The sequence below is a fragment of the Physella acuta genome, unplaced genomic scaffold (genome assembly GCF_028476545.2).
Source record: "Physella acuta isolate Inbredline_101_S28 unplaced genomic scaffold, ASM2847654v3 ptg000956l, whole genome shotgun sequence".
In the NCBI taxonomy this organism is placed as follows: domain Eukaryota; kingdom Metazoa; phylum Mollusca; class Gastropoda; family Physidae; genus Physella; species Physella acuta.
Genome location: NW_026732473.1, coordinates 86,491 through 100,856, shown reverse-complemented (window position 1 = coordinate 100,856; position 14,366 = coordinate 86,491). Strand labels below are relative to the sequence as shown.

Genomic DNA, 14,366 nt, shown 5'->3' with positions numbered 1-14,366 from the left:
CCAAACCACAACCAACCAAAACCTAAACAACAAAACGCAAACATAACACAATTACAAAAACAAACGAAAACAAAAACCTAACAAAAAACCCAACCACAACCACAAACACCAATACAAACACAAAGAAAAAACAAACAAAAAAGCAAACCAAAACAAAAACCTAACAACAAACCCAACCACAACCACAAACACCAATACCAACACAAAAAAACAACGAAAAAGCAAACGAAAACAAACCAAATCCAAACGCAAAACCAACCAAAAACACAAATACAAACCCAAAGAAAAAACACAAACAAAAACGAAAAAAGAAAGAACAAAAACGAACCAAATCAAAACGCAACCACTAACGCAAACCCACCTAAACACAAAGAAAACACTAACGCGAACATAAACGCCCGGGGCAGAATCACCTGTTTTAGCTTAATGAACGACTATAGTACCCCAATTTATTCATAGTCTTTTGCACTCACTTAAACGAACGCGCCTGTTTCAATTTAATGAACAATTATAATACTCAAAGCTTTTCCGTAAAATACCTACAACATTTGCACTTGACCAATCTCCGCTAATTATGTAATTATTTTTTTTTCCCAACACCAAAACAAAGTAATAAAAAGTAAATTCTTTTCCACTAATGCAATGGTTTTATAAAGGGAAGTAATTGTATTTTCCTAATTTATCAAAGGGAAGTAAGTGCTATAGGACTTAATAGAGACATAATTAGAATTTTTGTAAAAGATGATATTTTTTTTAAAACTTGTGTTTAATGAACATGCCGAAAATTATTACTTTCAGTTTGATAAATGAAAATTATTTCCCAAAACTTTCAATATTAATTTTTTAACTCATAATTTTAGACCATAAGGACTTTAATTATCTAACACTTAAATCCATCTAAGTATGTCAACGACAAACATATGTATTTTTACATACAGAATTAAGCTTTATATATTAGATTTACTCACACATACGTATAGACACATACACAAATGCAGACAACTAAGACACAGTCACAGTCAAAGTCAAAGTCACAGTCAAAGTCAAAATCACAATCACAGTCACAGTCACCGTCAGTCACAGTCACAGTCACAGTCACCGTCACCGTCAACGTCACAGTCACAGTCACAGTCACAGTCACAGTCACAGTCACAATCACAATCACAATCACAGTCACAATTACAGTCAAAGTCACAGATACAGATACAGATACGGATACAGATACAGATACAGATACAGATACAGATACAGATACAGATACAGATACAGATACAGATACAGATACAGATACAGATACAGATACAGATACAGATACAGATACAGATACAGATACAGATACAGATACAGATACAGATACAGATACAGATACAGATACAGATACAGATACAGATACAGATACAGATACAGATACAGATACAGATACAGATACAGATACAGATACAGATACAGATACAGATACAGATACAGATACAGATACAGATACAGATACAGATACAGATACAGATACAGATACAGATACAGATACAGATACAGATACAGATACAGATACAGATACAGATACAGATACAGATACAGATACAGATACAGATACAGATACAGATACAGATACAGATACAGATACAGATACAGATACAGATACAGATACAGATACAGATACAGATACAGATACAGATACAGATACAGATACAGATACAGATACAGATACAGATACAGATACAGATACAGATGCAGATGCAGATGCAGATGCAGATGCAGATGCAGATGCAGATGCAGATGCAGATGCAGATGCAGATGCAGATGCAGATGCAGATACAATCTCTGCCTAAGCCTCATTAACAGAATTTTCTAAAATTTTAGATACTGAATAAAAACAAAACAAGTATTGTAAGAAAAAAAAAATGATCGATCATATTTTTTGTGTGTAGATCAAATCACGCCTGAACTGGTTTTAATTAAGATCTGGAACCCGGACCAAAAACTGTATGAGCTGCTAGAACAACCGTTAGCTACGGCGTTTAGAGAACCCAATTGTGTGGATGTTTGTTGGCCGGAACCTGTGGTGATCATGAAAATGGAAATTAAAGTGGATTATCCCGGGATGGCATGCGAGTTCCATCTTAGCGGTGGTGAGTAATTTAGTGTGTATGTGGCATGCGGCCCAGGACGGTGGTGAGTAATGTAGTGTGTATGTGGCATGCGGCTAGGGACGGTGGTAAGTAATGTAGTGTGTATGTGGCATGCGGCTAGGGACGGTGGTAAGTAATGTAGTGTGTATGTGGCATGCGGCTCAGGACGGTGGTAAGTAATGTAGTGTGTATGTGGCATGCGGCTAGGGACGGTGGTAAGTAATGTAGTGTGTATGTGGCATGCGGCTAGGGACGGTGGTAAGTAATGTAGTGTGTATGTGGCATGCGGCTAGGGACGGTGGTAAGTAATGTAGTGTGTATGTGGCATGCGGCTAGGGACGGTGGTAAGTAATGTAGTGTGTATGTGGCATGCGGCTCAGGACGGTGGTAAGTAATGTAGTGTGTATGTGGCATGCGGCTAGGGACGGTGGTAAGTAATGTAGTGTGTATGTGGCATGCGGCTCAGAGCAGTGGTAAGTAATGTAGTGTGTATGTGGCATGCGGCTAGGGACGGTGGTAAGTAATGTAGTGTGTATGTGGCATGCGGCTCAGAGCAGTGGTAAGTAATGTAGTGTGTATGTGGCATGCGGCTAGGGACGGTGGTAAGTAATGTAGTGTGTATGTGGCATGCGGCTCAGAGCAGTGGTAAGTAATGTAGTGTGTATGTGGCATGCGGCTCAGGACGGTGGTGAGTAACGCAGTGTGTATGTGGCATGCGGCTCAGGACGGTGGTAAGTAATGTAGTGTGTATGTGGCATGCGGCTAGGGACGGTGGTAAGTAATATAGTGTGTGTGTGGCATGCGGCTCAGAGCAGTGGTAAGTAATGTAGTGTGTGTGTGGCATGCGGCTCAGGACGGTGGTAAGTAATGTAGTGTTTTTATGACATGTGAATCAAAGTTGTCACAGGCCTGGAACCCGTTAGCACAATACATGAAAACAACTTATCGACCTAATGCAAATCTTCCATCTAAGACGAAGATCATGACATGCAGCCCAAATCGAATAGTGGAAGACATAAGGGTAAACAGCTGAAAAACCGGAGTAACTTCATTTCACATATACGCTTGTCTTGGTGCCATCCTCTCTGTAGAAGAAAGCCATTTTATATATATATATATATATATATATATATATATATATATATATATATATATATATATATCTTACTGTAAAAGACCATGACGTGTGTGTTTATTAAGCAGCAAGTACCCTGCATTGCCCGGGCTTAGGAAAGCCCCTTCACTCCCTGCATACGATCCCTATTGCCCATGACCTGAGAATGAATATACTTGTTTTAGCAGTTTCTTCTTACAAACCTTTACCAATTTTTAAAAAGAAACTGTTACTAAAATACGTCTTACTAATGCATAATTTCGGTGCACTTATTCTTTTAAAAACTAGTTTTGACTACTTAGTTCTTCAATCAAACTTCAAGGTTTTGCATCCTTGATTTCCATATGACCGTTTCATTTTAGGTAGAAACTTACGAGGTGGGCCGGCTGTGTTTATGCCCAACCCCGACAGCGAATTCAATATTGAGAAAGATACCACTGATCAAAATACAGTGTACTTTGTCGGAGAGCCGCCGGAGAATCACCCAGAACTTGCAGCTAAGCTGAGGGACGGGAACCGTTTCAACAGCTGTATCGAAGCACCCGAAGATTACGAGATGGCAATACAGTTCAAAGAAGCGTACCTGTTGGAGCGTATAGTGATCACAACTATTGGTAGGCTATTTCATCGGTGTTTTAGAGAACCGTGTCGTGTATGCGATCAATATGTTATTTATAAATTCCTTGGCTGAAATCAGCGCTGTAATGAAAACATTATAAGCGAGCTTGTTACTCAATATACAGTTCAAAGAAGCGTACCTGTTGGAGCGTATAGTGATCACAACTATTGGTAGGCTATTTCATCGGTGTTTTAGAGAACCGTGTCGTGTATGCGATCAATATGTTATTTATAAATTCCTTGGCTGAAATCAGCGCTGTAATGAAAACATTATAAGCGAGCTTGTTACTCAATATACAGTTCATTATCAAACACACATACATACACACATACACAAATATATTCGGATTATACCGAGTACCTGATGCTATAATTTGGATCCTAGTCTGTAGGACGTCGTATACCGAGTACCTGACGCTATAATTCGGATCCCAGTCTGTAAGACGTCGTATACCGAGTAGAACATTTTACATTTCAGTTAAAATTCAGGTTGATATTCAGTCGTATGATCTTATATTTGGTTAGGTTTTAATAAATAAAAATTGCGATCCTGTTCATATTATTTAACATTTATTGGGTACTAGTGGCTTTTTTTAAATACTTGATATGCAGTATGTTGTGTTTGTGCAATGTTCTCTACACTTTCTTATGATTTTTTTGGTTGTTTTTTTTTTTAGTCGGTGTCATTGTTATGCATTGTATTTGTTTTCTATGACTGCTTAACAACTGACTTAAATGAAATCATATATCTGAGAATAACATAAACTGTTATAAGGGATCATATTCAACCAATGGCAAGTCTGAAACTTTCACACGCATTACGCTAAATAAGCTTCCAATATACCATTACCCTTGTTATAGATGTAAAATCAATATTTCGATCACACAAAAATTAATTACCGAAACCATATGTAAAAAAAATTATAGTATTCACAAAATTTCAAATTGCAAACCTTAAGGTTGATTCAAGTTAAATTTATTAAAACAAAATAGTAATGAATGTGTAACAGAGTATGTGACACAACCTACTCTCTGTCAACTATTTTAAACGCCACCAGTACTCATTCATTGAATCACAAGTCCACAAATATTAAAACCGAACTGAAAGTCAAATCTAAGCATGCATCCAAATTTCAATATAAAAATTTAATAGCAATGATTCATCCTTTGCCCTGACCCCACCCCCACCACCATCTCGATCGTTATCCCCGTCTTAGCCACGGGATAAATCACCCCTGGATCAATAGGGCTTGTAAGTCTCTTTGGTCAAAATTATGCTCACTGTTAGGTCAGAATTCCACAAACACCTATTCACTAGATAATTACAGGGTACACAGTAGGGATGGACAGTAGGTGACACGTTCCAATGAGACTGACCGCTCTGACAGGACAATAGTAGTCTTTATACTGACCAGTAGCCAGGGTTGTTAGCGCCAGGGGGGATAATTTGTTAGGTCACATGTTCTGAGCTCATTGTCCCGTGGGAACAGCTAGGGGGTTAAGACAGGGGTATAAATACAGGCAGGTTAGTTAGTCTCTCTCTCTCTCGCACAAGCGCTCCCGACGTTAGCTGTTAGGGGAAGCCTCGCTCAGCAGAACAGGCATTCAGCACATTAATAAACAGCATAAACTAAGAAGGTCTCCTGTTCCGTTGATTACTTCACTGTAGCTGACTCGGGTAGAATAATTAAATACCCCTAGACAACGACGGCCTTATTGGCTAGTGCCCGAGCCAGTGTCAGCAACGTATTCAGCTGGCGACTAAGCAACCGGACGGCAACATCGTAGTCCGGTCTGCAACATCTGGGAACTCGTCCTATTGGACATAAGGGCCTCTCACAAGATCGAAGCTTCCCGCATGATATTTTTCCTGCACAAGTTGTCGCTATTTCAACTGTTCCTGTAAGAAGCTGTTCCTGTAAGAAGCTGTTCCTGTAAGAAGCTGTTCCAGTAAGAAGCTGCTCCTGCAAGAACTGTTACTACCCTTGTATCAAGCTATCCTGTACGAAACTGTTCTGGTACCAGCTGTTCCTGTATTGCATGTTCCTGTAAACTAAACTGTGCTGTGCAACGAGCTCCCGTAACAACCGTTCCCGCAAGACGCTATCCGTGTTAGAAGCTGTTCCTGCAACAGACGTCCGTAAACAACGTTCCCATACGAAGTGTTCCTTGGCCAGAGTCTAGCTAGTCACGAAGTGAGCCGTGTGAAGACTACGCTGATGTCCACCGAACTCATCGTTGATGTCCTTTAGTCTACCAACCCAGAAGCCAAGTGTATTTTGTGTGTGAGCGTGTGAAGGTGCAGCAGCCTGCTGATATATTGGACCAGCACTCCTGACCTACAATCACACTCTGGGGTAAGTGCCTTTTGTATCAGCCCTCGTGCGGTGCTCTCGGCAAGCAACTTACTCTGGTTTTCTTCTACCATTGGGGTTAGATATACCCGCGTGAAATTCTCTATAGTCGTAGAGGTTAAGTAAACTTCCTGAGTTGCCATTACTGGGGTTTCTAGGTAGGCTAGTTGGGAATTTTTCGTTAACATAAAGCATACACGGCAGTCTCGGCGTAAGCGTCACAAACAGTTGTTACCTGCTAGCGTTGTAGTGGGCGTAACCTTAACCGCTGTAGTTACAATAGGTCGTACATTTGAATAAGACGTGTCAGACGTACACCCCCGCTGGTCACGCTACACGGACCGCAATTAACCCTTCCGCTTAGTTGCGTGCCTGGACTTTTACTGACCACTACTTGACATTGTTCGTCTTTGATTTCGACCAATAGAAACTACCCGACACGCCCACCGTGACTGTGACAATGAGCGGTGAAGATAAACTGTCGTTTGGCTATTACTTGGCATTGGGCCAGAAGTATAAAATTTGCCAAGGGAGTAAACTATTAGAGTGGGCTGAAAATAAACTAGCAGAAGCAGAAGAAAAACATAGAGAGGAAACAAAACTAAAGATAGAGTTAGCCGAACGAGAGGCTAAGAGAGCTTTAGAAAAACTGAGAATAGAATCAGAAGAAATGGTTAAATTAAAAACCCTCGAACTGGAGCAACAAAGTTTAGGTAACCAACGATTAGTGGAACAAACAAAATCATATGTCCCACGTCTTAAGATGATTGGCTTAAAAAGTAACGGTGGTCCAATGGACATGGAAGTAGTGATAGATATTTTTGAAAGAGAAGCTAGAGAGGTAGGGTTAGATCATAGATATTGGTGCCATGAGTTCAGGAAAGTCCTGTTAGACAGAGGCTGTGATGCCTGGTTAACTGAACTAGGATTTGAAGGGTGTGGGGAAATTGCGAGACGCGAAAAGCGAAATGGCGAGGCGGGAAAATGCGAGAAGGTAATGCGAGACATACCTGCGGAATTAAGGGTAAATAGCGAGACACTTTTTGCGAAAAAAGTTTTTTCCTTTTTTTTCCATCTTTATTTATTTTAATTATTTTTTTTTTGTTTTAAAATAAACAAACCCTTTAACACGAGTGTTGTATGTTGTTATTTTTTTATCTAGATACTAAGAAGATAGATCTATATCTAGATCTATCTATTTAAAAATCTTAACATCGTTGCTGTGCTACTGTCATCGCCCGCTCTTGTTAGCGAGAGGAAAATCCCGTCTCAGTCGGCAATAATTTAAAAATCTAGCCCGCTCATGTTTATACAAACGTGAGCTGTGTCATTGTGAATTGGTATAATCTTGTCAGCAGGAGAGATATTTTGCAACATTTATTTATGGATTTTTGTACTTGCAAAAAGTGTAAAAGTATAAACAATTTAAAAAAGTCCAATTTATTTTTTTATTAAATTAAGTAATTTTAATTACAAACAAAATTTACAAACAAAATCTTCTGAAACAGTCCTCAAACACACCTCGTGACACCATCTTTCACACATAGTACACCCAACCCAGTTCATTAGACTCCCATTTATACATTTTTTCTTTTGCTACTTCTTCCAATCCACATTCACAACATTTCACATTCTCATCACAGTTGACCTCCTCGTTCATCCCACAAACAACACTGGCACCCATGTTATCATCATCCGCACGCTCAACATCTGTTTTCCGTCTTTTGTAATTTGTATTTTTTATCATTTCTGTAATTTTGGCAATGTCTTGCTCATTGTTGTCACCAGCAGTTGAGTTTTTTTAAAACATCGATATTTTCCCAAAATCTTGTCTACTTTCGGTCAAAATAGAGTATTTTAATCAATTCCTATTACAATGTATTAAAACAGTTTTCTAAAACGTTGCTTTTTTATAGTGTGACTTCACATCTAACACCCCCCACCTCCTCCCCCTCATCACACATCGTCATAAAATTACAGACCCCCCCCCCTACGAGTGTGACGTCATTTATGGAAGACCCCAAATAACACCACCACCAAAACCAAAAAATTCAGATAAGTTCAGCTTGGTTTTAAAAATATTTGAAGTAGGCCCATAGCTTACGATATAGCACGAGCAACTGATAATATCGGTGACGTCACTTTATTTTGTTGTATCCAAGTGATGTAGGCATTTCCTTGTGCTTAGATTTATATAGTAAAAAAAGCTAGAAAAAAATCGTAGGCGGCGGCTATAATTCAAAATTTCTATGCAACAATAGAAAATATGTTTGCGGCGGCAGCGGATCCGGGCACGGCGATCTTCAAAGACGGTAAATCAGGCGGCCTCGGCGTTCCACACAAAAGACGGAAGTTGATCTATCGTCTGCGGTATTTCCTTCGGTTTCGAACAAGGTGGTATTCTAAGTCGACACAAAAGATGGGGGGAGTTTCGACACAAAAGATGGGGGGAGTTGACAAATCATCAGTATGTCTAGCGACGGAAAAATCGGAAGTTTTAACAATTTAAACCAGGGGTCTCCAAACTACGGCCCGCGAAGTCCTCTCATCCGGCCCGCGGAGATATTTTTGTACAAGGAAAAATAGTTTGTTGGTGATGGCTGAGGAACTTTGCCCAGCAAAATCAAAGACATGCCTTGAAGAAACTGGCCCCCGAACTGACATTTGATAGATATGTGGCCCTCGGACTGAAAAGTTTGGAGACCCCTGATTTAAACGAAACGTCTTTGAAGTCTGGACCAAATACCACTGAAAATCGGGTGCGGTAAATTTTTCGCAGAAATCTTCGCATTTCAACACCACCCAGCGTAAGTATCGGCTTGTGGTAAAATGCGAGACAAAAAAGTCACGTGACCGACCGTTTTCGCGCCCCTCTCGCATTTTCCCGCCTCGCCATTTCGCTTTTCGCGTCTCGCAATTTCCCCACACCCGGATTTGAACAGGTAAGGTTCCTCGGTCATATAGTGGGAAGTGGAGTAATGGCACCTCAGAGAAGTAAAATAGATAAAATTCTAAACATTGCCATCCCAAGAACTAAGAGACAAGTGAGGCAACTTGTAGGCCTTATTAGCTATTACTCCAAATTTATCCCCAACTTCAGCAATCTTAAGGCGGTGCTGACTGACCTTTTGGCGGGGGATAAACCAGAGAGAGTTGCTTGGACAGATGAGTGCAACAGGGCTCTTGGGCTGATACAGGAGCACTTAAACTCAGAGCCATTCCTTGTCCTGCCCGATATTACCCAACCGTTCATACTCAGGACGGACGCCTCAGCACGCGGCATAGGCGCAGTGCTACTGCAGGCTAAAGAGGGGGTGCTGCGGCCCGTCAAATATGTCAGCAGGAAGTTGCTACCGCGAGAGACGAGGTACTCAACAATTGAGAGGGAATGTTTGGCCATTATCTGGGCAGTGGGGAAGTTAGCACTGTACTTAAACAACGTACACTTTACACTCCAAACGGACCAACGAGCTTTGAAGTATTTAAATAACTGTAGTTACAGCAACTCTAGATTAACTCGATGGTCTCTATTGTTACAAGAATTTAAGTTTACTATAGAGCATATACCAGGAAAAGATAATATAGTAGCGGACATGCTATCAAGGGAATAGAGAGAATGAGTACTAGGGGGTGGATTTTGAAAGCGTGAGTGCTAGACTCGCTATGTGTTATCACTAATAGCAATTGAAACAAAAAGTATGCAAGCACACGTGAAATTTTATAATTGTTTTACTTGGCTCCAAAGAAGTTTAATTTTGCGTGAATGAGTGTGTGCATGAGCTATGCAACATATATATATATATATATATATATATATATATATATATATATATATATATATATATATATATATATATATAGACTGCATATTTCTTTTTTTTTTTTTTTTTTTTTTTCCCAACAAATGTGCTAACTGCTGTTGTAGATTCTGTTTTAAGCTTTGCTTGTTTTGTTTGTTTTTCTTAAATATTTTTTTATATGCATTATATATTATTATGTATATTGTAATGTATGTATACACAGTTTAGTTGTATGTATATATCATCTGCTGGGCGAAGGCAAAATTAAAATAGTAGTTTAGTATCTAGTTTTAGGCAAATAGTGCAAAGCCCAATTTGCTCTGGGTATGGGGGAGTCTGTTAGGTCAGAATTCCACAAACACCTATTCACTAGATAATTACAGGGTACACAGTAGGGATGGACAGTAGGTGACACGTTCCAATGAGACTGACCGCTCTGACAGGACAATAGTAGTCTTTATACTGACCAGTAGCCAGGGTTGTTAGCGCCAGGGGGGATAATTTGTTAGGTCACATGTTCTGAGCTCATTGTCCCGTGGGAACAGCTAGGGGGTTAAGACAGGGGTATAAATACAGGCAGGTTAGTTAGTCTCTCTCTCTCTCGCACAAGCGCTCCCGACGTTAGCGGTTAGGGGAAGCCTCGCTCAGCAGAACAGGCATTCAGCACATTAATAAACAGCATAAACTAAGAAGGTCTCCTGTTCCGTTGATTACTTCACTGTAGCTGACTCGGGTAGAATAATTAAATACCCCTAGACAACGACGGCCTTATTGGCTAGTGCCCGAGCCAGTGTCAGCAACGTATTCGGCCGGCGACTAAGCAACCGGACGGCAACATCGTAGTCCGGTCTGCAACACTCACGACTTATGACCTATGACCCGGCAAGAAATAATTATGGTGAATGAAGTAAAGCACAATATGTTTAATTTTTTTTTTTTAAATTATACAATTATTATAACTGCGTTAATAAATCGAAACACGTTCACATAACGAATAAAAAAATAATTAAATGGAGTCGATCCGTTTGAAAACCTTAAAATTTAATTTAAAGAAATATAAATTTCCCCTTGATAAATTTTTTTTCATCTTTTGAGGAATAATGTGGCTTACTTGTACTATTTAGATTCGCCCATACCATTTAGCATGATGGTGACGTGCTACAGTCTCAGTGAAGAGGAGGTGGTCAAGCAAAGCGTTAATTACAAGGACATACGAGTCTTCTATTTAAATATCAACAAGAAAGTCAAGCATTGTAAAATTAAATCAACGAAAGGGCCTTTGAAACTTTGTGAAGTTGATGTTTTCGGAGGTTAGCGTTTTTTTTATGATGTAGCATTTAATGATGATTATTTTTTTTTAGTTTTTATTAGAGATGTCTGGGGCGTGGTCGAGTCGGTAAGGCACATGGTTGCTAAACCGAAAAGTCTCGAGTTCAAACCCTTGGGCAGATAAGTCTCGTTAGCTAGGGACAGCCACTCTTCTAGGAGAGATAACTCAAAAATCAAACATTTGCTACTTTGTAGTTTGTTCTTGGTTGGACAAAGGCTATGGAAGCAAAAACAAAAAGAAAAGCAGGCTGAAATCGAAGTCAATGTCCTCAACGGCACATAACCAGTTGACACGTATCCTTAATTGTGATGGAGGCGTAGTGGAGTCGGAAAAAGCTCATAAATTCGGAGAAGTCTCCAGTTCAAACACTCTGGCATATAAGGCTCGATCCCTTCCAACACTAAAAATTAAGAACGTAGAAGTAAAAAGAAAAAAAAGAAATATTGTTTATGTGTTAAGTATTTCGGATTTCTAATCGAGGATCTAGTATTTTTTAAAATATTTAATTTATTTAAAACCCAGTTAACAAACACACCCATACATACACACACCATCACACACACACACACATGCACACACTTATTTCACTCACACGCAAACAAATAACACGCACATACGCGAACACACATACACATATACAGTTTTCGTATTCCTTATTTTCTCTACTCTTTCAATTACATATACTAATCTATTTAAATGTTGGGGCCAACACACACATATATATATATATATATATATATATATATATATATATATATATATATATATATATATATATATATATATATATATATATATATATATATATATATGTGTTAAATATATATATATATACTATATATATATATATATATATATATATATATATATATATATATATATATATATATATGTATATATGCCTATATAAATAATATATTGCAGATCGTACTATTATAGCTAATTACGAAGAAATGGCAAAAGTAGGTGATGTTACCACGGCAACCACCATCACAATGTTCTTCGGTTTTCTTCTGTTAGCCTTCTGTCTGCTGCTGACAATCTTTGCGTTGCTACAAATCCGACAAGAGTCGTTGGAAGAAACCAAAGCATTTTACGGTTAGTGCACGCGTTGGTTTGGTTGAGATGATGTTGGTAGTCAATGTGAGGTCATAAAAGATGTCAAGATGTGCGGCTTACACGTCAAATTATTATAATAATGTATTATAATGGGTAACAATAAAAGCCATCTCCTATAACACTACCGGTGAACAATTAAACAAATAAAATCACGAGTTATCTCGCACAAAGTTTTTCCTACATTGCATTTTTAAAATGAAATAGGTTAATCCATGTATGGAGTGGGGGGTGGGTGGGTGGGGTGGGGTGGGGGGTAAAAATGAAATACATCCAGCAGAAAACAAATATTTGAATACATATACACATGTGTATACACAAACTTACAAGTGTATATGGAATATATATATATATATATATATATATACATATATCTAATATATAAAGCTCAATTCTGTATGTAAAAATAATGTTTGTTTGTCGTTTACATACTTTGATGGATTTAAGTGTTAGACTATTATCGTGCTCATAGTCTAAATTTATGAGCTAAAAATTACTATTGAAAGTGTTGGGAAATAATTTTCATTTTTCAAACTGATAGTAATAATTGTCGGCATGTTCATTAAACATAATTTTTAAAAAATAGCAAAAATTCTAATTATGTCTGAAAATTATTTATCTTTAGTCCTTTAGCACTTACTTCCCTTCAATAAATTAGGAAAACACAATTACTTCCCTTTATAAAACATTGCATTAGTGGAAAAGAATTTACTTTGTTTTGGTGTTGGGAAAAAATAATTACATAATTAGCAGGGATTAATCAAGTGCAAATGTTGTAGGTATTTTACGAAAAAGCTTGGAGTATTATAATTGTTCATTTGGTTTCGTTTGGCACCTTCGTTCGTTTAAGTGAGTGCAAAAGACTATGAATAAGTTGGGGTACTGTAGTCGATTATTAAGCTGAAACAGGCGATTCTGCCCCGGGCTAGACTGTGAGCACTTTGCGTTTATTTTCGCGTTAGTGTTTTCTTTGTGTCTAGGTTGGGTTTGCGTTAGTGATTGCGTTTTGATTTGGTTCGTTTTTGTTCTTTCTTTTTTCGTTTTCGTTTGTGTTTTTTCTTTGGGTTTGTGTTTGTATTTGTGTTTGTGGTTGGTTTTGCGTTTGGATTTGGTTTGTTTTCTTTTTCTTTTTCGTTTGTGTTTTTTTCTTTGGGTTTGTGTTGATGGTTGATTTTGCGTTTGGATTTGGTTTGTTTTCTTTTTCTTTTTCGTTTGTGTTTTTTTCTTTGGGTTTGTGTTGGTGGTTGATTTTGCGTTTGGATTTGGTTTGTTTTCGTTTGCTTTTTCGTTTGTTTTTTTCTTTGTGTTCGTATTGGTGTTTGTGGTTGTGGTTGGGTTTGTTTTTAGGTTTCTGTTTTCGTTTGCTTTTTTGTTTGTTTTTTCTTTGTGTTTGTATTGGTGTTTGTGATTGTGGTTGGGTTTGTTGTTAGGTTCTTTGTTTTCGTTTGTATTTGTAATTGTGTTAGCGTTATGTTTGCGTTTTGTTGTTTTGGTTGGTTGTGGTTTGGGTGGGCAATGCCGGGTTTATGATGATTACTAAACACACAGGTAACGGTCTTTAACAGAAAGGTTTTTCACAGAAGCCAGAGCAGGGCCTGGCCGGGACGGCTAGTATATATATATATATATATATATATATATATATATATATATATATATATATATATATATATATATATATATATATATATATATATATATATATATATATATATATATATATATATATATATATATATATATATATACCATCAGGTGCCGCACCGCCGGGTGACACCCAACCTTGCTACGCCACTGTTCCGCACTATTATGCACATTTTATTTGGCGTTGACTTGGTGTGCAATTCTTTTTTCTTCGATATTTTATTCTATTTTAAAAAGTGTAAGTATTTAAAATGGATTAAAATT

The 14,366-nt window shown here is 38.0% G+C and overlaps 1 protein-coding gene across 1 annotated transcript; it reads left to right on the top strand.

Annotated features, from left to right (window-relative positions):
* The first annotated feature begins 1,952 nt into the window (after positions 1–1,952).
* On the top strand, positions 1,953–11,327 carry LOC131953820 (uncharacterized). The gene is made up of 3 exons (XM_059317192.1): positions 1,953–2,126; positions 3,603–3,854; positions 11,137–11,327. Exons 1-3 carry the CDS (start codon positions 2,066–2,068, stop codon positions 11,325–11,327), a joined length of 504 nt encoding a protein of 167 aa, XP_059173175.1. The 5' UTR covers positions 1,953–2,065.
* Positions 11,328–14,366: the final 3,039 nt, after the last annotated feature.